General features: G+C 38.7%; 1 protein-coding gene across 5 annotated transcripts; it reads left to right on the plus strand.

Annotated features, from left to right (window-relative positions):
* The first annotated feature begins 898 nt into the window (after nt 1–898).
* LOC113062923 (uncharacterized protein KIAA1211 homolog) lies at nt 899–23,420 on the plus strand. Of its 5 annotated transcripts, XM_026233008.1 has the most exons (10): nt 9,819–15,023; nt 15,610–15,752; nt 16,503–16,671; nt 16,820–16,949; nt 17,067–17,228; nt 17,517–17,723; nt 18,055–20,389; nt 20,730–20,920; nt 21,225–21,384; nt 21,642–23,420. In XM_026233008.1, exons 4-10 carry the CDS (start codon nt 16,908–16,910, stop codon nt 21,800–21,802), a joined length of 3,258 nt encoding a protein of 1,085 aa, XP_026088793.1. In that variant the 5' UTR covers nt 9,819–15,023; nt 15,610–15,752; nt 16,503–16,671; nt 16,820–16,907; the 3' UTR covers nt 21,803–23,420. The 5 variants fall into 5 exon arrangements, with proteins under 5 accessions (XP_026088794.1, XP_026088792.1, XP_026088796.1 ...); XM_026233009.1 differs by lacking the exons at nt 9,819–15,023; nt 15,610–15,752 and adding an exon at nt 899–1,104 and having other exon boundaries at nt 16,783–16,949; XM_026233007.1 differs by lacking the exons at nt 9,819–15,023; nt 15,610–15,752 and adding an exon at nt 899–1,104.
* The last annotated feature ends 1,078 nt before the right edge of the window (nt 23,421–24,498 follow it).

Genomic DNA, 24,498 nt, shown 5'->3' on the forward strand with positions numbered 1-24,498 from the left:
TAATCTGAACGCTGAATAAATAACCTTTCCATTGTTGTATGGTTTATTAGGGTAAGACAATATTTGTCAGAGATACGATCTAACGTTATTTGAAAATCTGGAATCTGAGGATGCAAAAAAAAAAAAAAAAAAAAAAAAAAAAAAAACTAAATATTGAGAAAATCGCTTTTAAAGTTGTCCAAATGAAGTTCTTAGCAATGCCTATTACTAATACTAATTACTAATAACTTCATGGAGCATGATCTTTACTTAATTTTTTTAAGGAAATTTCTATAACTTTGACCCATAATATGTATTTTTGTATATTGCTACAAATATACCCCAGCCACTGGTCCTGGGTCAAAAATATGGAATATTTGGTGCAGCTGTTGTCATTTTGGCCGAAAGGTAAGATGAAACTCTCATGGATTGAATTGTGAATCTACTGTTTTATAACAGTATTCAAATTTGTATAACAGACTACTAATATACAATTCATATAAATAGAAGTTGTCTGCTGATGAAAGATAAAAACCATGAGAGCCAATCAGAATGCACCTGTTTTAAAGCTCGTGCATTTTAAAACGTCAAAACTGCAGAATGCTATTATAAACATGTTATAGGCTAGTTAATTTGTCTTCTTTAGAGTCTATGTCTGGAAGCTAAAATATATTATTTAATATTATTATGTTTTTTAGAAGTGCCGTATACGGTCTTCTTTATTAGCAAAAACTACAGAGTCCAGTTCTTTCAATATCTGTAATTCTTTCAGTCTGTGACATGCATTAAGAGGCTTGTGCAGCATTTATTAAATTCAAATGGTGTATATTTAGAAACTGAAATGTTAGGGCAGAATGGGCTGTTTTTAGGCTGTTTTTATTGTGTGATCATCCTCTGTCACCCCCTGTTCACGTGCAGCTGGGAAGCAGCACCGAATGCGTACGGAACCGTTGCGAGGAGGAGAGCGAGCGCTCGCAGCATCAGCAACACACACTTCCGCACGCACACACACACCCACCCACACACACATACACAAAGAGGTCAGCTCGCGTGCTGCGACTTGACGCCAGACACAATAAAGCAGACATAGGAACTGATCCCCGTGCCGTCACACACGCTGGAGAGGTAAGCAAAGATCTAACATTTGTTTGAACTGCATAGCTTTGTCGGTGATACTGACCTTGTCATATAGTCCATCTTCCAAAATCCACCATTCTTCACAGATGTGTGCACAGCTGGGGAGGCATGAAGCTGTCTCGGGCTGCATTTCGCGTTGAAATGCATGATAAAAATAAGTCTGTGTAGAAAACGCCGTCTATGCGTTTGCATCATCACATCAGTCTGCACCCATGCTGCCTTTTATTAGCTTGTTTATGAATGACAGTCGTTTTGATGAAGTGATGCTATGGATGAAATGTCTACTATTTGAATCATGAGTCGTCAGTCATTCATAATGCGCTTACGAGAACTGGCGCAGGCAATAGATGGGACCCTGAGCTTTAGTGTCGTTTTCTCTTTCGATGCATACCTACCACAGTGCATGCTTTTGTGGCAAAATATGCCATCTATAAATTTTGCCCGTTCCTGCAAAGGACATGGAGGGCTACTCGCCATTTAGATAAGCCAAATATACATCACTTATACGCTTTGGTGTCAGTAATTAAAGCAAGAGAGATGTCAGTGCTCATGGAATGATTTAAATAGATAGTGTCTGGCCTATTTTTTCTTCTTTTTTCATGATGTAACGATGATGTAATGCCTAACTAAATTGAATTTCAGTTTTGTTTCTTTGTTTGTATTTGCTATCTTGTACACTCTGTATAAACACCCCAATGTGGTGCTGTGAATGCATGAGGTGCATATCTAACATTGCTCTTATAATGTTGAAAGCTCAGTGATGTGAGCATGATAGCATCAACAACGTACACATAAACCTTACACTCACTATATAATGTTGGGATTTTTCCTCACTGTACACTTCATATAACTCAAGAATGGATGGATGGATTTTCAGTAGGTGTACAGACAGATGACATTTAGCAGTCTTAGCTGTAATCGCTGTAATTTCATTATGAATTGCTTGGATCCCAATGGGTAAAGTGGAAATGAACATGCACAATTGAATCCCATATTGACAGAAAACGTCTAATACTGGCCATCAATAGAATTTTATGTATTCCTATTAATGGTTGAAAACCCAAAATGACTTGGGGACAAAACCATAATTTTATTTCCCCATGAAAACTTGGTTATTAAATAAAATTAACTACAATTAAAGGTCATGCATCCTCACTGAAAAGTCTAACTATCTAACAAAATATTACACAAATAACACACTGGATTAGCATATAAAACAGTGTGAAGAAACAAGGAGAAATGTTTAAGATACTTTAAATACACAGATATATAGTTAGACACACAAGCTATCTTACTCCTTTTTAGAAATGTAAATTTTTAGGCTTGAAATTTGAAGTCTAAAAATGTTAGTTTTTAAGATAGGTAAGAAGTTCCCAATGTTGACTTCGGTTCGGGGGCATGTTCCCCTTAAACACCCTGGAGATTTGTGCGTTCAGGTAGAGGAAACCAGAGAAACTGCTCCTAAGGCTTCCTACTACTGTAAATAATGAAAGGCCAATTAATATTAATCCATAAAAAGTAATGCATCGATACAAGTTGACCAGTGAAGGGGAAAGGCCTTGTGTGTTTGACTGGAGTGTATGTGCTGTTGTTGGTGCGACAGACGATCCCTCAGTAAAATCTGAATAAGGTTACATATCTTTAGGCAACAGTGGCTGTGCCTTAAGCATGATGGACTTCATAGGATATTATTTTCCACCACAGTATGACCTAATTAAACCCACATTAGTATGCTCACAGATTTGACGTGACAGATATTGGCCCTAAAACTTTATGTGCTATAACATTGCCCTCTACTAGTACGATACAGATAGACAATACTAATAAAGAACCCTCCATTGATCCCTAGACAAATTCATATTGCTCTAAGCTGCAGATGTTAATAGATTGTCATTGAAAGAGAATAACAAACAGTTTCTTAAAAGGCACTTATAGAGTAACATTACCCTCAGGTATAAGGTAACACAATCTGCACTTTGGTATCATTAGAAAATTATCTTTCATAAGCAGAGATGTGCACTTAAAAACAACACATGAAGTAATATGTGTTTCATCTGAACTGATATTGACTGAGAAATACATATTCACTTACTTTTCAATGTAACTGAATGCATGTATGGAAACAGGCAAACTGCACCAGATTTTGTTTGACTGTGGAACAACAGCCAAAATCGAACCAAGCCTACCAAGTGTGAACTCACCCTGTGTGGTTTGGTGGAGCAGGAGACATGCACTCAAAACTACAGAACACAATCAGTACAGAATACTACAGACCAAACAATGACACTGCACAAGTTTCTGTACCAAAAGAGGGAGATATGAAGATCTGGACACAAGAATGGAGGGGTTAGAATATAGACAGACTGACAAAACAAAGGCCACATTTATCCGATTCTAATGGATGAGTGCAATGCTCTGACACGCAGATGCTTTCTGTATTCACAACTGTTTGTTCTGAGTAAAGCAAGAGCAACTGTGTGCATATGTGTGTTTGACAGAGAGACTGTGACAGGACACAATTAGCAAATGTGTGTCTGTCGGGCAATGTGTTGTAATTACATTACCTGGTTCAATCCAGTTCCTCCTCTCATTTTATTCAGCAACACTGTATGCTGTAAGTAAGACGTTTTAGCTTTAGTTCTGTATATGCTAACGGTGCACTATCATACAATAGCTGCTGATCCACAGCAATAATTTCAAAATTAAAGTAGCTCTAATTTCACCTAAACCACAAAGTCATCTTGTGCAGAATATATCTGACCAGAACACAGGTCGGTCCTTGAGTACACTAAACGTTGACCTCCTTTATACAATGACAATGCATTAACAAAACTGAATTTGCTGGTCCAGACTAGTTAGTGCTGGTTTGGTGCTGGTCTTGTACACTAGGCTCTTTATAAGCAAAACAAGTGATAGTTTTTATCCTGTAATTGGTTGACCATGGACATGTTGCAATTGTTTTTTCTATTTTTAGCATACTGCTAAAATTATTATTTAATACTTTACGTAAATACTTATGAAATACCACTGATGTGTCATATCTTTCAGTGATTACCTTTAACACCTCAGTTATGCTAATAGGTGATAATAGGTTCATTAATAAGTTAGGATAGATGGATGGATGGATGGATGGATGGATGGAGGTTCCTCATAGCAAAATCTGCATTCGTTATTTTTAGGTGCCCACACTGCACTATCATGTTGAGAAATTATTAATGACAAACTGGAAATCAAATTTCCAACCTATCAGTCAAAACTGAGACTATAAAGTAATTCTCTGGATTCATATTCTATAGTTAGAGATCACTGGAGACCAAGTCTTTTATTGGAGTGGGCTGCTCATCTTGGCCTGTTCTTCTACAGATCTAGGAAGGTAATGTTTTCAGACTTAATCTGATTCCTCTTGATTCCCTTCTGTGTCTGTTCTGTGAGAGTTTTTATTAAACGCTGATATTCACTGGCAGAGTGAGTCACTACAGTCTCTGGAGATTAACACATCCAAGAAAGACTCAGCCTTCCAGTGCAGGCGTTTCTGAATCTGATGTTCACAAGTACTAGAAACACCATCAAGATAATGAATTTATTTTTAGAACAGAAAACAAACCATTGAAAATAGCATTGTTGAAGCTGCAGCGTATAATTCCCACACCACTGACGCAATAATGACTGTTTCCCAATAAATACACATTTCATCCTGCCCCCATCTTTTATTGTTCAAACAAGTACTCCTGCTACTAACTCACTGAACACTGAATTTGTTTAGTAAAGAAACGTAATATAAACTGGGACCATTCATCATGCCAACTAAACTAAAATTACTTTTTTAGATATTACCGTAATGTAATAATATGCATTACTTACACATAATTTTGTATTTTATGTTAATTAAACTTTATAAGTTATAGCCATTCCTGTTCTGATTGAGAATGTTAAGTAATAGATTCAACTGAAATGCATGATGTGCCATGTTTTATATGGTTAGAAAATAAGCATGTATACTTCAAATTGCTCCTTAATAGAACAGTTGATTTGTGACACTGGAGACAGGTAGCAGTTTCTGCCATTATTGATCATCAAACCCGTCTTTATTCTGTTAATGGAGGCCCTTGTTCTATGAAATTGTATTAACACAATACACACACGCATCCTCACATACGCTGACAAACAAGCTTACAGTCACAGTCTTTGTATGTGTTGGGCAGTTTAAAAGAATCAATGCATGTCTGTCCTTCCTTCCCCGGTAAGCTGCATGGCCAATGAACAAAGTGGCATTCTGTGAGAGGCAACAGAGACAGCAGTATGAACCAGCACACTACCTCACCATCATCACCCACTTTCTTCTCTCTCAAACACATTCTAGGATTGTCTTCATGTGTAAACACATCTCAGGAATAGGCCACTAAGCTCTCACACAGGAGATCATGCAAACAAAAATCCCACGAGGAACACACAAAAATGTACGGCAGTATGAATATGCATACCATTAATTTTCACGCTGTATTCAGTAATGGAGATGTTTGAGAATTCATCATTCATCACAGATATACTCATCCTCATGCATTCTCAAGCATTCTTGAGTTCTCTGTGCAACTGTGCAATGTGACACAGACTCTAGGTCATAGCGTAGCTCCACAGTACAGCAGGCAAGTGGATCAGCCACACGTTCATACATGTATACGTACTAGCCTCTTACCCAGATAAATCGACAACCAGCCTTATTCTTGCATACTCCTTTGAACATAAATGCGATAAAGCCTTTTTTTGTGTAATGCATGTGGCACGATAGCGTTAAACAAAGCAGGCCTCTCCGTTCATGAATCTGCCATTATCTCTTGCCAGCCCCACATCCTCAAAGAATCATTGTCTTTCTTATTTTATGCTTTGTAATGAAAATAAATATGCACATTCAATGATACCAGTGTGTTAGAACCAAGGACCAATAGCTTTTTGTTTGTTTATATTAATGTAAAATATATATGTGTATTAAATTAAGCTTTTTGTATATAATTTGTTTATTTTGTACAATTTTAGTTTAACAGTCAGTGGCTAAGGTCATGTTTGTGTGTGTAGGTACACATGTAACTGCATCATGCATGTTTACTCTATAAATACTTTCCCTGTATTTTTCCTTCTTTTATAGTTTTTTCAGACCTCCTATATATATCTTTGTTCTTTTTAGCTTTATATATATGCTATTTAAACATTTGGGGTCAGTAGATCTTGATTCTTTTTTTAAGGAAACACTTTTTCAGCAAGGAATTATGTTTCCCAATATTATTGTATTTTTGATCCAATAAATGCCACCTTGATGAGCATAAGTGACTTCTTTCAAAAACATTACAAAACATTACAGAACCTAGATGTGTAAACATTAGGGTAATAGACCAAAAGGAAATTCTACCTTTATGCATTACAGAATCATTGTTTTGTTTTGTTTTTTAACTAGACTAGCATCTTACATTTTCACACACCCAACCTTCTGCACAGTTTTTTCCCCAATCCTAGATAAATGACAGAAAAAGAGACAAGGGTTGACTTACTCATGTCTGTGACTGCACAGTGAGTACTGCGTCAAAGTAGTTGAATAAAATGTCTATTTGGTGGAGCAGTTGTGGTTTAAAATGGTTTACATTTTTTATTTGTCATATACAGGGGCGCTGCACAAGATCCTGATCCTGGGCCCTATATGCATGGGCAGTCCTAATGCCCCCCCACCCCCACCCCCTTGAAAATATATATTCCAGACTTTTCAAGGGCCCTCTCTTCCTTTGGGGCCCTGGTAATCAGTACTGGTTTTACCCCCAGTCCGGTGCCCCTGGTCATATATATTTTATACTTCATATATATGTCATATTATAACAGAGACTGGGACTTGTTGTCACATGGGGAAATTGACACAGCATCTATATATCTCACTGAACTTGTTTGTTAGCAGTTTTTTGAGTGTTGGATTCAAACTCTTAAATTTAAAAAAAAACTGTTAACTGTTAATGTTCTAGACATTTTTTAATTCAGTTTTTCTAAAATGATACATGTCAGGGCAAGGCATTTTACATGTATATTTTGTTTCCAATGTGACAACTTAACCCACAAAGTGTGGCAATATGTCTTTCCTGGGTAATATTATTCAAGGTGTACATACAGGAATTGACTATGAAAAATCAATCTACACTTAAGTAAAAAGTGTGACAATTAGCCCTAGTTCCTATTTATATTACTGCAAGTTACACAGGTTTCATTTCATAAGAGTAATGTTTGGATCAGAATTGCCTGGTTTATAATGCTGAAGTCATGCTTTGAAAGGCAAACCTGACATCCAACGAGATCTTATGGGCTACTGATGAAAGATCTGTGTTCATCTGATCTCCATAACCATCCTTCATCCAGAACCAACACAATTAGATTTATAAGCCTTCATACTTCAATGAAGACTTTTAAGATATGGCATGTTATTAGTACACTTTTAATAGAGCTGTATAAGTTGTGATTCAATGGTTTTGTTATATTTTCCCCTAAAGCACCAAGGAGCAGCAACAGAGCTTTGTAAATCAAGGAGCAGAAGGTTGAATCCATGTTCCCTAAGGTTTTCCTTCAGTGGTGTGGAGCTCTTTCCAGCTGCGTGGCTGTTCTAGGTAAAAGTGTGCTTTTGTTCTCAGTAAGCACAGGCAGCTAGACAAGTTTTGCTATACGCTGTGCGGTCAGCCATTCCATTTTGCTTCAGCGATTTCTAGCTGTTCTTTCAAGACGACCTATTGTACGAGTGAGCTAACTTGCTATCATAGTAGTACATGGCTCTTTGTGCAAAACAAGAACATTTCACCACTGATACTTATGTGTTACATGTGATTTGCTTAATGTGCAGGCATTACTGACAGCTCCGAGTCCTGTTGCGTATTTAGGCTAGAATCATGGCAACGTAGCCCATCTTTGTTTAAATATGCCCACTCTAAACATCATCCTATAGTATCATCCCTTAGTATCTGATGCAGCTCTGCTGAGCCTTTAGTACTGTGTAGATAAAATGCTACATCAGAACCAACCTAAATGATGCTGTTGTCATAGCAATAACCACACATGTTAATTTCCATTAGCTGTGCATGAGAATCAACACAGAAGGCAACAATATGCTAAAAATGGCATTTTTGAAAAAAAGTTGAATTTTTAGCAGTCATTTCTCCAGTCGTCAGTGTCACATGATTCTTCAGAAATCATTCTAATTATGCTGATTTGGTGCTGATTGTATTGACCACAAACATTTAAACAGTATTGTATGTGACTTAGTCACTAACTTTAGCTATAAGCCACTGCAACAGATCGCTAGCCCTTCCTCATCGTTGATTAATTGTATTTGCAGTATCTAAGAATACTCATTGGGTGTGCAATCATGGTTTTTCAGTCCATTTATGAGGGTCATTATGCCATCTATTATTTCTTATAATAATGACTCACATAGCTTTTAGGTTCAGGAATTACAGGGGCACCATTCCAGGAATCCACTTACAGCCTATTTTATAGCTCACTGCTTTGGTCAAACAGAGGCAGGTCTGGTCTAGAAATGTTTGTAATAATGGTTGAAGCTACTCTTAGTGATATAGCTTTGTATTGAGTTCAGTCTGTACCATTAAACATCAGCAGTGGGTTAAATCAGCACTGTAACAGCTAGAGCTATACTTAGCAGCTAACTTAGCTCTGCTTCTGCCTTTTCTGTTTGTCTTCTGTTTGTATTTACATTGTACTGCTGCAATGAATGTGGCTGCGACTTGTGCTTTTGCCATCAGTATTTTGTCTGGAGCTATTATGCACACAACACAAGCAAGATCATTCACTAATATGTACACGTGAACCAGAACATGACAAATACGCACGCAGTTTTGACCACGTGCACACTTGTGTCGCAGATGCATGTGCACAAACACATCTGGCCCATAATTAAAAACAGACAAGCTTTTTTTTTTTTTTTGTCACAGCTGAGTCTGTTCAGACAGAGAGACTTTCAGGATGACCCTGTGTGCCATTAGAGGACACTGTCTTCTCATAGAAAGAAACAACACAGTAAGGATGATGTAAGACTGTAATCGTTTACTGTTTGCTGTGTTTAACAGTTAGTGCAACACTGTGCTGCCAAAAGGTTTTTGTCTGCCAAAAGGAATGTAGGTTTAGAGGCAATGTGTTTTGATAACCAGCGATATTTTAAATATTTGCATTTTCTGTCCTGACATTCATTATGAACGCATGTAAAAATCCCAGCAGCAATATAGAACAAAAAAAAAAAAACTAATTTGGTGGGGAAAAAAAGCTTAACTAAGACTGACTGACCAAATGATATTATGCATGAGAATTTGAATTGATTCTTTGGTAATCTGTTAACAAAACAATTCACATTTTTGCTTTTTCTAAAATGCTGTTTTGCAGTAATAAATATGGGCTTCCATGAACATAAGAGGGTAGAAAAAGGGCTTCTTAAATAGCTATTAATTTAGACTGCTGAGCAAGCACAGATCTGATGTGATAATGAACTCTACTGTACCTATATGGAGGTAGATTGCACACTACAAACAATTGTGATGCTCTTCACAGACACAATGCTTTGCAGTTACAAACTAACATACAAATACCTACACAGACACGTACAATAAATTTATATATTATTTTATTTCAGTTGTACTTTTTATTTTATTACTTAGTCATCTTAGTACTTGAACTCAAGAGTTATTTCAGTAAATTTCATGTTTAGTTTTTTGATCGATGATTTTTAGTTTTACTTTAAGTAAACAATAACAATGCTGCCACAACCTAGTTTGAAAAGGCAATACATTGTTTTTCGGTTTGTAGAGTAATTTTTTCAAAGCGCTAATGACATTCTTGTCTATATAGAACTGTATATAAATTGGAAGTATTGTTCACACTGTCACTTTCCTAAGCCTGGCTCACACTGTGTGATTTTGGCAAATTTTTGGTCGTCTGTGACAAATTTTGAAAATTCATATAATCCAAGGCTAAAATCTGTAGTAATTGGTCGTTAGTTTGACATGTTCACTGACAGCCGATTAATGACCACTGTGATCATATTTTACCTCGATGTTCTGGCAGTGTCAGAAGATTTGAAGCCCAGTCCCCTGCAGTGCGACTTCTCCTATGAGAACGTCTAATTGTTTTTCAAGACAAGCCATGATCAAAATTAATGCTGGAGTGTTTGTTGTTATGATGCATGTCCACTGGAGCAGAGCTGATCGAGAACTTTCATAGAAATAAAATGAAAACACTCGCTCCGTGTGAGTGGACACCCACTGTTAGCCACCATTTCATTCCTGAGTGTAATGCAGCTCACCTACACTGAACGTTTCATCATGACAATACAGTACAGTTTAGTCTTCCTTGTTTTACCAAGTTTTCCCTTGTGTCTGATTAGTTATCCCTCTCACCTGTCATTGTTAATCTCGTTTGTCCTCCATCTTATTTAAACCCTGTGTTTGTCCGGTCTCATCCGTGTTTAATGTGGATTGAACCCTGATAGTTGGCTTATTAAATATTTTTGAACTCTTCTTCTTTGTCTTTATTGGATTGTTACATGGACCACACATGACAGAAGACAGGATCAACAGATTAACAGTGGCAATTATTATTATTATTTGTTTTGGTTTTTTTGCACAATGGATGATCCTGCTCTCCTCATCCTACTGCTGGATCAGGGGGAGCGCTCTCTTGAGGACCACACAAGAGACTTTTTGGACCTTGCCAACCAAACACACTACCTGGATAACTGCCTCACCACGTTCTACCATGTGGGACTAAACACCGCCGTTAAGGCAAAACTGTCCGGTGACGGTCCTCAAGAGAGCCTAGTCACCTATGTGGAGTGGGTGCTGGTAAATAACAACTCGCCGCTGACCCCTTGTTACCTAGATGAGGAACTCACCAGCCTCACTCCTGAGCCAGCCATCATACCAGCACAGCACAGAGTCTGAGCACTCAGCACGAGCCCACCTCAGACATGGAGGTGTGACCGAAGAGCCTGAGGAAACCATCACCCCGGTGCCCACGCCCACCAATAAGTCTGAAAGTGAAAATGAACTGACGTGTGGCCAAATATGGTGACCCATATTCGGAATTTGTGCTCTGCATTTTACCCTACAAGTGCACATAGACAGTAGTCAACACAGACACACACCTGGAGTGAACTAGGTGTGCAAAGTGACCACAACATCGGAGTAAGTTTTCATGAAAGACAAGGGAAAAGAGAAAAGCCATGCCCACATCTCCGCTGATGAGGGTGAGCTGCAGCTGATTTCTTTGAATTCTCTTTACCATTCTTTGTCCGTGTCCAGTTTTGCTTGTTTTTATTTCTCACTTGTTCTTTCCAGCCCTAAGCCTTTTGATCCCTCGCTAGTTCCTCCCAGCACCAAGCCGTCTCACTGGTTTAGTCCAGTACTGAATTCTCTTGAAGCCTCTTAAACTACCACCCAGCCTCCCTATACCACCTCTGCCTTGTATCTGGCTTTTCAGTTCATGTCTCATCACCTATCTGTCTTTCTGTTAACTCTATGCCAGCTGCAGCTTATGTTATTACCATCCAGCCTCAAGATCATCTACATCTATTCGGGACTGTCCTGCTGTTGGATCTTATGGACCTCATCACCATTTCTGTACAGCCTTTGTCTAGCACTTACACATCTCCGTCTCTCACCACAGCCAAGCACTCAATCTCCACTCCTCTGCTGTCAGTCATCCCCAATGCACACCCTCAGACTGCATCTGCCTGTGTGGGTCCACATCAGGGCTTCCTTCCATCAGCTCTACCTTGGTGTGAGGTTCCCCTGTCTCCGCCTGGGCTCCTAGCTTCCTTGTCTCCACCATGGCCCCTTATCCCAACGACTCCACTGGGCTCCCTTCTCCATCCTGCTTAACCTTGGTCAGTGGTTGACCATCCAGCTCCACCACGGTCCAGGCTCCTCATCGCAGGCGCTTGCACCCCCAGGATCCTCTGCCCAGGCGTCATCCATGGCTCCTGCATCTACACCTGGGGCCATAACCTTGGCTTGGTTCTGGTTGCCATTGTTCTGCTGATATCATGTGATTGTGTTTAAATCATGTATGAATATTCCCAAACACTATGACTTCTAGATGCGCTTTCTGTGTGAGATATGTAATTGTTTTCATATTTCTGGAAAATACTAAAATACGTGTTTGTATTAAAGTAAATATGGATGATAAGTCTTTTGAATGGACAACAGAACAGAAATGATATCACAACACAGCGCATGAGAGTGAATAATGCGATATTGCCTTTGAGAGGTATCTGTTCTACTTTGAGAGGTCAGAACTGTACGACTTGACTGCACTTATTTCACTCCTCCCCTCACTGCAGTTTCTTACTCTCATCTATATTTGTTTGGCCCCCAGTGTTTGTCCAGTCTAGTCTTTGTTTAATGTGGTTAATGTGGATTGTACCCTGATCGTTGGCTTATTAAACATTATTGAACTCTTCTTCTTTGCCTTTATTGGACTGTTACATTCACCATGTGTGACAGATACATTGTTCATAAAGTTAGCTCATCATTATATAAAAAAACTAATTATAAACAAAAAACAACAAGGTTGTTAGGATCTTATGTTATCCTGAGGAGATTTATTTATCAATAATGACCAGATGATTGTATATTAGCCCATTTATAGGGCTACTAAATAAATCAATAAAATGGAGATTGAATATTTAAGTTGCAATACTTGTATATCTGGTAGGCATTACACAATATCACATCTATATGAACCAGTCAGTTACAGAGGTGTGTAAATTTTTATTGATCATGGCAGCAGTACATTATTACATTATAACCAAAAAGCATTATAGCTGTGCATATATCCAGACTTGTGTGTAGTAAAGTGTACAGTTCCCTTAATATAAGGTTTTGACAGGACTGCAAGATGAGGAATATCATTCTTCACTGAGAAAACCGAAAGAGATGGTCCTGTTATTCGTAACCGAGTGATGGCAAGGAATAAACCCAGGACTAAAAGAAGACTGTGTACAAGTTCAAAAAGACTTTGATGAAAATAAAAATGGAGATCAAGCATTTGGGGGAAAAAAATATTTAGTGAAAGAGTTTAACAACCAAGAAAAAAAGCAATACAAGTGTCTCGTGATCTCCGTAAGCTTTTCTATTTCCTATTATTGTCATCTTCTCCTTCCATTTTCTTGTTATTGTTGCACACACAAACACATCAATGAGAAAAATACCTCTGTGTTCACGCTTATTCCCCCTCTACTCTTGCTGCAGACAAAGCCCGTCGTAACCATGATGACGGACAGTAAGGAGGCGAAGCTTGATGCACGGGTAGAGGTAACAGTATCTGAAGGCCCAGGTAAACAAAAACAGAGTAAGGATCTTCCTGAACAGCCTGCTGTGGCATCAGCAGTCTATGGTGTTTCAAAAAGGGTCACAAATACTTTAAGAATTGTGTGCTGTATCTGCGTGTTTCTGCGCGTCTTAAAAGGAATAGTTCTGTCAAAAATTACAATTCTTTCAATACTCACCCGCATTTCTTTGAAAAACTATCACTTCTTCTGTGGAGCACAAAAGATACATTTGTATAGATTTTTTTTCTTGCCATTACAATGAATGAGGATGGGAGTACAGTGGATTTCAAGCTTCAAAAAGGATGTAAAAACCACCACAAAATGGTTCATAGGACTTGTGCAATGTATTTCAGGACTTCAGCTAGATTTGGACTAGATCTGTTCAGACATTGCTAATTTCCTCATTCTTACAATGAGAGATGGATAGCAACATTTTTTATCTTAAACTTTGATTTGTTAGCTTTAGAAGTCTTGGAAACTATTGCACAAGTCACATGAACCACTTTTATGGTGCTTATGCACACTTTTTGTCCCCAGTCCTTATTCATGTAATTGCATGAAGCAGAGTGACCATCACATTCTCCAAAATTTCTCCTTGTTGTTCCTGGGATTCCAGATTTGAAACGACAGGGGTGTGAGTAAATGATTTTCATTTCTGTGTGAATTATTCCTTTAAATATGATTTAATCACATGTTATTGTTGCTGTCCAGGGTTTACACACCTTTTTGAGTGAACCTTGTGCCCTCAAACTTTATAACCACATTTAACTTATTAACATTAGTATGTTTCACATGTGACTTATTTCATTCTTTCTCGGTACAGCTGAAGCGTGGCATGCTCTATTTTAAGCTTGTTTCTTTATGTTGTTACAGATATATACCAATGTTACGCAATCAAGTACACTGCTGACAAAAGAAACAGTGCCAATTATTTTGTTGCTTATGAGAAATATATCAATTAATCATGTACTAATGCTGAAATTTGGAGTGTGAGGGGAACAAGTAGGTTCAGGTGGGCATTTCATTTGCTGCGACAAAAACAAGTTATTGGCTTTGATGCACAAGTGAGAAGCTTTGTATGACAAAAGTGTGCAGAGCAAGGTTGAGTATTCTTATGTTGTAAAGTGGGAAGGATGTGTTTTTTAGCTTTTGTGAAGAAGTGCGAGGAACAGTCAGGTCTGAGTTGATTTATTTAGCTGTACCGACACACATAGGAACAGAAAGGCCATGTTTGAGTATAGTAGTTGTAGTATAGAGGAGTACAAGGGAGACACATCAAGGGCTGTTTCTCTGGCTGAGTGGTGTCCACCCACATCATATGCCTCAGTGATTGAGGACGCCTGCAGCACTGCATTGTGGGCTAGAGAAATGGAGTAGCAGCTGGGAAGAGACTTGGACTTGGACGAGGCTTTAAGAGGGAAATGATCAGACAAAATATGAGAAATCATAAAGTAATCCAGTCATATACGCTTGTAAAGCAGTAAACTCTGGAACAGTAATAACTTCAGGAATTTCGCACTAGAACAACAACAGAGGTTGTCACTGACGGCAGGTACCAAATGCCTTACTTTCTTTGTTATTGTGCTGTTGTGTTTTGAGCAGAAATACAGAAAATACAGTCTGGAGATGGTTTTGCTCTTGCTTATAGTGTGCTTTTAATACCATTCAGAAGGACCAAGAAGGGACCTGCAGGCTGTAATTAACTAAATTCACTAAGATAAATTGCGAACTTTCTATTCATCAAAGATTCCTGAAAAAATCTTAAGCAGCGCAACTGTTTTCACCATTAATAAGAAAAATGGTTCCTTGAGAACCAAATTACAGTAGGATATTAGAATGCTTTCTGAATCATCATGTGATAATTCAGCTTTGCCATCACGGAATAAATTATATTTTAAATATCTAAAAGAGAAAACAGTTATTTTAAGTTGCAATATTGCTGTTTTTGTGTATCTTGGATAAAATAAATGTTGCATTAAAAAATCTTACAGACCACAAACTATTGTTAGATAATGTACTCTGTATAGTAGTATTGTATATATTAATTTGGCATGTTTTATGTGTAATTTTTTCTGTAAACAGTGCTTTTTGAGCTACTCTTATCTCCGTAGTGTTTATGATTCCTAATGACTTTCTAGTCTCTGGAAGTGGAACTTCTCCTGAGCACTCGTTACAAACCAAAGGTCCCTTGCCTTATCATTGGTTAAACGTCATTACATGGGAACCGTATGATTCAGTCATGCCAGAGACACTTTGCACCTGCAGACTTACACTGTAATTGGTAGGTTGAGAATTATTCTTTAAATGTTTTCTTTACGATTGTTTTGGGTTGTTTTTTACAGATTAGGAATTAGTTGTTTAAACTTTGTGTTCGAGTGTTGGTCATGATTATATCCTCAATGGTTATGCTGTAAACATAAGTAAAGGTTGGGAAAGAAAGAAGTTTATTTAGCATTCATCACCTTCAACCCAGTATAGTTTAAATTATATGTATAGTGACTTTCACAATACATATATATAATTTTTGCTTTAAAAAGAATACTGCCTAATTCTCCAGTGAGCAAGCTGGGATGTTTAAGTAGATTGCGAGGAACCTACAACATCCCCCTGTGATCACACGTTTTATGCATTTGAGAGGCTGGATTGCTATCTTTCTTAAATGCATATTGAAGGACATTTAGACTTTTCATAAGTGTAAAGCATGCAACTGTGTCACAACTTTGTATTAATGATACTGAGCTTTATATAAAAATTTTATTTTTCTGTGATGCCTTTTCAAGATCATAGGGCTTTAGAGGACCTCGACATTACTGAATGTTTAAACAAGTCATCTGTATGAAAGCCTGTCTCAGAACAAAGGCTTACCACCAGTATAACCTGATTCCATAGCCTGTTCTGATACTCCATTTCATGGACATCAATTAAAAATGCTCACATTTTTGTACATACTGTCAAACATACTGTATGTTTATTGCTACTTGTTGACTATTTTTCACCTTTCTTTGCCCCCAACGACCCCGCTTTTTACCAGAGCGGCGACGGCAGGGCAAAATCCAGCCATTCCGGCGTCGACTTGGGAAGAAGAAAAGGAGGGAAGCAGAACGTGGGTTTGAGGGATCTGAACTTAAACCTAGCCATTCCACTGACAGAGTTTGCAATGGGGTGGTCTCAGTTTTTGAGGAGAATGATCAGTATCTAAGGTACTTTATAACCATTTCTGCTGGGTCTGCCTTTTCTCATGTATACAAAATGTATTGCTTTTATTTTAGATGCTTTTATTTATTAAGGTGTTTATTTATTTATTTTTTTAGGATTGTATACTGAAAACATTCATATCTGCGTTGACAGGGAGTTAAAAACCCTAGGGTCACGAGCTTTTTCTCACGAGAGTGTATTTATCCCAGAGGACTCAGAGGAGACATATCCAGGACAGACAATGTCCCAGGAGAACGTTTCAGACAAAGTTAGGAACATTCAGGTCAGAATATTCACAGTATAATCCATAATAATAATCAAACAGTAATAATTGTTCATATGTACACAAGGCAGCAAAAACAAACAAACACACATTTTACTCTATATGGTTTGTTGACAGAGGCAAATTGGACATAATATCAAATTTGGTCAGAGACTTCCTTCACTTAGAAAGAGTGAGGGAGATGAAGGTAGCTCAGATGAAGAAGAGATGCCACGAAGTCCACTGAGGGTTCTCGCTCAGGTGGAGAATGAGCCACCGGAGACCGAAGCCAAGGAAAATGTAAGTTAATCTTCAAATTATTAACTTAAATGCTAAATAAATGCTATGTCAGTCAAAGTTGATATACTAGATTAGAACATTTAAATGGACATAAAAAAAAAAACAATTCGGAGAGTAATGTTGTAAGACAGATAACCTTTCTATTAATAGCATGCTCTAGTTAAGCTGCAGGGAACTGGGAAAACTGTCATATTATCAATACACTTATTCCCCATATATAATATGTTTTTTTTTAGAATCCTGCTGTCTAATAGTCACAATTTTTTTGTGTTTTTGCTTTATAATTAGGCTGGCAGCCACGAGACGGTCGATCACAGAGCTCCAATCAAATCCCCACGCACTAAGCGCCCACCTCCCCCTGGCACAATTGAGTCCATCAATCTAGATGCTGTCCCTCAGTCTGTCCCACGCTTGGACAACACTGCTGCCAAACATAAACTGTCTGTCAAACCGAAGAACCAGAGGGTGTCACGCAAACATAGAAGATTCACACAGGTAAAGGGAAAGGTGTTCTTCAAAATGTGAACAGCCTTTTGGAATAGTTTTTATGTAAGGAGATGTGTTAAAGAGTTCACAAAAAAAATGAATTCAGTCATCAATTTACTCACAAACCCTTATGACTTGTGAAACACAGAAGACAGTATTTTGAAGAATGTTTGAACTGTGTTTGTCCATATAATGAAAGTCAGTGTGGTCTAAAACAACATTAGACATATATGGACAAAAAAAGATTTTGAATGAAATGTGGATGAGTACATTTTAAACAAATTACTTTTTAGATTATAACTCTAAAAGCAATAACTTCTGTAACTTTAATATATTTCAGGAGTTTCAGGAAGAGGATTTCTCTGAAATGCAAGAGCAATCTGAAACACAAAAGGACGAAGAAGTCTTTGATTTGCCAAAAGAGGACTATAACATTATCCATTGGAGCAAAGAGGATTATGAACCCACTGAGAAATCAACAAGGCGACGATTTCATGAGGAGGAGCTAGAACGCCTTGAGCTTCAGAGAAGGGAACAAGAGGTAGAGAGAAAGATGGAGGAACAACAGAGGAGAATTGAGGAGCAGAGGCTAGAAGAAGAAAAGCTGCGCAGACAGGAGGAGGATAGGCTGCAAAAGGAGGAAGAGGAGAGGATGCAACAAGAGGAAGAGGCAAGGAAAGAAAAGGAAGAGGAAGAAAGAAGGAGAGAAGAGGAAGAGCAAAGATTAAAAAGCGAGGAAGAGCAAAAGAGGCAAGAGGATGAAAGAATGCGGAAAGAGGAGGAGGAAAGAAGAAGAGCAGAGGAGGAGAGAAGGCAGCAGGAACTTGAGGCAGAACATCTTCGTCTGAAAGAGGAAAGAGAAAGGGAGCAGGAGGAGAGCCTGAGAAAAGAGGAGGAGGAAGCAGAACAACGTAAGATTCAAGAGTTAGAGGAGAAACGGCAGAGAGAGGAAGAGCAACGCCTCCGTGCGGAGGAAAGAAGCCGACAAGAGGAGGCTGAGAGAAAAAGACTAGAGGAAAACGAGGAAAGAAAGGGGCAACAGCAAGAGGAGAAAGCTGGAGCTACTGACCCAGAATGGAAAAGAAAAGCAGAGGAACTGAGATGGAGAGAGATGGAGGAGAGACAGAGGCCCTTCACTTTTAAGGTCTCTTCAGGCGAGAAGCAGATACTATTCCAGAAGGTCAACCTCACTCCTGTTACTCTGTCAACTGGCCAACAGGGTGAATCAACAGCTGAAACCAGCGAGGGAGCCAAAGCTTCTTCACCAGGATGCACAGATTCACCAACTCTATCTTCATCTCTTTATGTCCCACATACTGCAATTCTTGTGACAGGAGCCCAACTTTGTGGAACTGCAGTCAATCTCGATCAGATCAAGGACACAGCCTGCAAGTCCCCACTTGGCCTTTCGGAAGGCAAAAAGGCCATGAGCACTCCTCCAACCAAAAGCAGGTCTTCACCAGATCGTAAATCTGGAAAAAACAAATCCTTATATGAGTCTTCCTTATCTGTAGACCAATCAAACGCTGCTGTCTTGGCAGAATGGGCAAGTATCCGATCCAAAATTTTTAAAGGTGCTGAGGATGGAAAATATCCTGAATACCTGGATCAGAGTCGCAGGCCGATAAGTGAGGATCTAAACACAGTGCAATTCTCTCACAGCAACCTCATGAAAACCATGTCAGCCAGTGCTAAGTTTTCCATCATACCAGCCAGAGTGAAGTTTACTGATTCCAACAGGCGCTCAGAGAGTTTTGGTCAGGAAGACAAAGAAGGTGTGACAATAGAATCACCATCTATGGAAATTCCCTCTGTACAAAAATCTGAATTGCCCTCTTTAGGTACCAAGATCCAGAGCAGGGGAAGCAAAGTTGTCCACATTGCAGATAGTGTTGAAGAATGCATGTTTGCCAAAGACCTCCCCTCCTTCCTTGTTCCCAGTCCACCACATGGATCTCCCAAATCACAGAGGTCCGAGACTGGATCCCCAAGTCAGGCAGAATCAGAAGACTTGGATCCAAAGGATGAAAGGGATCAGAAGGATCAGAGTGGTGATGAGCGGCCGTCACCTTTTGGAATCAAGTTGAGAAGAACCAACTACTCTCTTCGCTTCCACAATGAACAATCTGCAGAGAAGAGGAAGAAAAGGTACAGTGCAGGAGACAGTTTTGAAGGTGTCCCAGTGCCCCTCACCTCCACTGACCAAGATTCTGACACTTCTACATTCTCTGAAACGTCTAGCCCTGTTTCTCCTCAACTAGAGATTATTGGATTTCAAACCACTACAGCACCCAGTAAAGAATCTCAAAGTAAGTTTAGCAGAAATACTCTCCCTTTGGCATGCACTGAAGCCGACCACTTTGTCCCCAAGCCTCCATTTTACCAAAAACCAGCTACCTCCCCCAAACCATCTGAAGGTGCCACACCTCCACCCTCTCCTCTCCCTAAACCTGGTAGAAGGACTTCAGGGGAAATGATTTCACTAAGGACAGGGCAAGCAGAACAGATAGATGCTGAGCAGAGCAGTGATCAAAAGGAAGAAGTTGCAGGATCTGTACCATCCCAGAAAAATGGACAAGGAGAGGAGGAGCTTAAAGAAAAGAAGTCATTTTTTCCATCCATCAGCATGCCATGGAGAGAAAAAACAGACCGTAGGACAGAACTAATTAAAAAAGGTTGGAAATACTCAAGCACTGTAAAGCTATAATTTGTTCATCTTCAGAATTATTGCAATGCATGCAGAGCATGAATTTACTTATTTTTCTTAAACATTTAGTTGAATATTTGTGTTGATTCACACAAATCATACACAGAATAAATGCCTGAAGCCTAAACTTTCCTAAAACTTCAACAATTTTCCAGACCTGCTTTATGAGCATTGGTATTTCCTACAGAAAACTGAGATTGATACTATTCTAGAAGAATAGTAGAAGAAGAACCAAACAAAATACTCTAAAATGTTTTTTTAATCTTTCTTGTCAATTTGACACCTTCTGCATCTCTTCTCCTTTACAGAAAAACCCTCTCTGCAGGCCAGGCACTCTCTGGACAGCTCACGGACACAAGAGAAAGAGACAGGACCACTTTGGATCACTCTGGCACTGCAAAAACAGAAAGGCTTCAGAGAACATCAGCAAACCCGAGAGGAAAGGAAGAGCCAGAGAGAAGCTAAGCTGGCTGAGAAACAGGCTAGGGACAGAGATAGTGTATGTAGGCCTATATAAATATAGTCTTTAGCCATACAAATTTATTATCATTAACTAGGTGCTAGTTTGGCACTATATATAAAATTACAATAACAGTGAGTTTTAACCAGCTGAAATGCAGTGTAATGCAACAAGCAATAACAGCTTTTTCTTTCATATAGATTTCACCAGCCACAACAAGTAACAATTTTTTGATCACTTGTTTTGGTGGTGTTGTGCTGGGTAACCTTGTCCTTTAGGAATTCTTGTTGGTCCAAAATCTTGCTACATATAACTACAGTATGGTGCTGTTTGTCTCTGAAAGGCTGGAATGATCAGTCCCACAGAAGATAAGGGCAATGGAAGTTCCAGACCTCTCAAGCCTCAAACAGCAGATGAGAATAAGAGACCAGACTCACTCCTGGCCCGTTTTGAACGACGTGACAACTTGAAAAAAGCAAATACCTTGCCCAGCTCAGTCACAGGTAAAAAAAACAAAAAAAAAAAACTTTCAGTCTTATGCTCAATTGTTATGTAGGCTTTGTTATGTATTTCTTTCATATACATTCCCCTGGCCCAGCTGAACTGCAATTGACATGAGGGTGGGATTTAGACATGGTTCCCATCTAGATGTGATGCTTTTAAAACTGAGACATCTAACCACAAAAAAAAAAAAAAATAAATAAAATAAAATAGCAATCTTTAGACTCTTTATAGTGATTTTCTTTCTTTCTTTGGACAGTTGAAATTACAGACTCTACACCATCTCCGCCAGCAACAAAAGATGTGACAAAGCGCTTCCCTCCTGGTGACACTACCCAGGTTTCTACCGAGCCTGCCTGGCTTGCCCTAGCAAAGCGTAAGGCCAAAGCCTGGAGCGACTGCCCACAGATCATCAAGTGATCCATTACTTCTGAGCAGTGAAAAAGCAAACAAGGCATCTCCTTCATCCACATCACTTAGCCATCACTGGACCCCAGCACACCTATTCCTCTGAACAAAAAGTCTATAATTTACTTTTGAGCAATCAGGTATCTACAAATATTTGGTAATTTAGTGACTAAATATTGTACCAATATTCAGATTCACTAAGGATTTTATCAAATGATCACTTAGACAATGACATCAATCTTCCACTCTGGTTTTCAATACACAGGATTATTGCAATAGCATGCATTAAAAGCTTATTTACTCATTTTGTATCACAGTCTATCAAACAAGCCCTAGAATCTTCAAAGAAGTTGCAGCCCTTCATATCTTCAAAGTTACCAGTGGTTAACAGTGTATATACACAATGCATGTCAAACTGTTGATTCTAGATATTACTAAAACAATATCATAGGTTCACATTAAGTACAAATGCATCATGTCAAATAAAACAAGAAAGTATGTTGTTGCTTTGGTGACAATTCTGGGAAGAAATTCAAGGGCTAATAATGACACAACCTTCACAAATTTCACTCCTCGCTCCCACAAGCATGTAAATCAGAGAAACTGTTTTGTAATTTTTCTAGTTTTCGTTTTCCATGTATGCACTCAAATGAGTTGCCACTCACAGAGCTTGCCTATGGACAGACATTGTAACTTTTTTATTTCTTATTATATTTGATATGTTGGCAAAGTAAAAAGATCTCCACTGTGTCCGTGACAACTGTGAGTACTGTTATTTTAAATATTGCTAAAAATCATAAATGACAAATCAGCACTGTTTATACATGTAATCAACTAACAGTGAATTTTTCCTTCAAGTTTCCATGATAACATAGTATACAATGCACTTGAACTGTGCTGTCAATTGATGAAAAATCGACTTCTTGCAGTGTCTATACCCGCCAGTTTCTGTAGAATTGGTTGACCTGGAACCGCCTGCTTGCTGTAACATAAACATTGCTATCCTGGCATAGCGTGTGCTAGCATCTCTTTTACAGCTAATAAGCAAAACTTGCAACACGGCTAAGTGATGGGAGATCAGTGTTTCAAATCCAATGTTCTGGGGAGAGAGAGTAAGAACAAGAGGTCTAGCCAATGGAAATATCCTTTTTAAAAAAGAGGAGCATTTCCAGTGAGTGAATGAATGGACTATTGACGGACATCACCTCTTGTCCTTGAATAAGGCAGCTAACCCCAGATTGCTTCGGTGGGTATTGTCCTTGTAGGTGCAGTTGCTCTGAAAAAAGTGTCTGCTAAATGATGGAGGTTAGTAAAAACGAAACCTTGATCTCTCAGCAGAGCCACTGACTCCACTATCTAATGTAACATTGTATGTATGTAATGTATGTATGTAATAGAAGTGAAATGAAGCAGACTGCATTCCTTTGGAGATCTCCTGAACTGCAGTCACGTCACTTTTTTCATTGGTAGTGTGCAATAGTGTCGCGTAAACAGTGTTGTATAATGATATAAAACAAAAAGTTTGTTGATAATTACACTTTTTGTTCCACTTTAGTAAAAACCCATGACAGAAAAAGTGATGCAATGTTATGAAATGTTGAAAAAATTAAAGGAAACTGTTTGAACTTGGTGGACTGAAACTCCTGTTTTTGTACAAAACCAAACATGAACATTAATGCTAAAAACATTAATGTATTTTATTTATATAGGATATATATGCAGGATATAGGATGTGCAGGATATATATATACATTCAATGCATACTAAATATATCCATGTCATTTATTAATAGGTGCTTTTGGGAGTAACCCATAAAAATAACCCCTATCCAATAGTGAGTGAGTGCCAGTGAATGTGGTGGTCCTATCAGGACCCACCAGCAGCACTGGAGATGCATCCACACACCTGCCCGTGTCTGAGCTCCAGAGGATCCGCAGGCCCAGCGGCAGGACATCGGAAGATCTTCCCTTGAACCTTTGCACATACCTGGGCTCTCAGAGACAGAAAACATCTTGGTAACTTCTTGAGGAACATGCCAAGGAACTCTTTTCAGGATTTATTCAGAGATATATTATAAAGTTCATGTGAAGGATTAGATATTAAATCCACATTATCCTCAGAATTATCTGTCACCACAAGTTTGCTCTTGTTTGTTCCTAGTGCATCTGAGAAGTGTTTCTCTTGCATTTTCCGAAAACAATCCCAAATGATAACCTCTCCAGCTCGTCTCACAACTATAATCCCATGGTCCTGCTCATTGAGGGAACTACAAAACCCACTGTGCTTTCTATAGCATTCACTCTGGTCATTTCATTTTGTTGTCTTTTAGGTGAAACTATAGAGCCTGAATCATTCAGCATTCTCTTCTTTGATGGCTAGATTACATTAAGTGTTTCTGTCATGACGTGGCTAACCACATCTGAGAAAGAGCCATCTAATATGACCTCCAGCAGGCCCACGGAGGTTGTCCCTATGGCAACAGTGACCACATAAAAGAGATGCAGGGCCTATAGGGAGTCTCCTTCACTTAACATGAAGTGTGCATCTTTCTCAACCACCATTCATTCATTCATTCAGCAGGCCAAGACACAGACAAGCACACAATATTAGTTTCACTCAGTAGGCAATAGAAAATATATTATTTAATAAATTCCCTTCATGTGTCAAACAATTATTACTAATACATTTTGTTCAAAAAGAATAAAAGT

Source organism: Carassius auratus, chromosome 45 (assembly GCF_003368295.1).
Source record: "Carassius auratus strain Wakin chromosome 45, ASM336829v1, whole genome shotgun sequence".
NCBI classification, from domain to species: domain Eukaryota; kingdom Metazoa; phylum Chordata; class Actinopteri; order Cypriniformes; family Cyprinidae; genus Carassius; species Carassius auratus.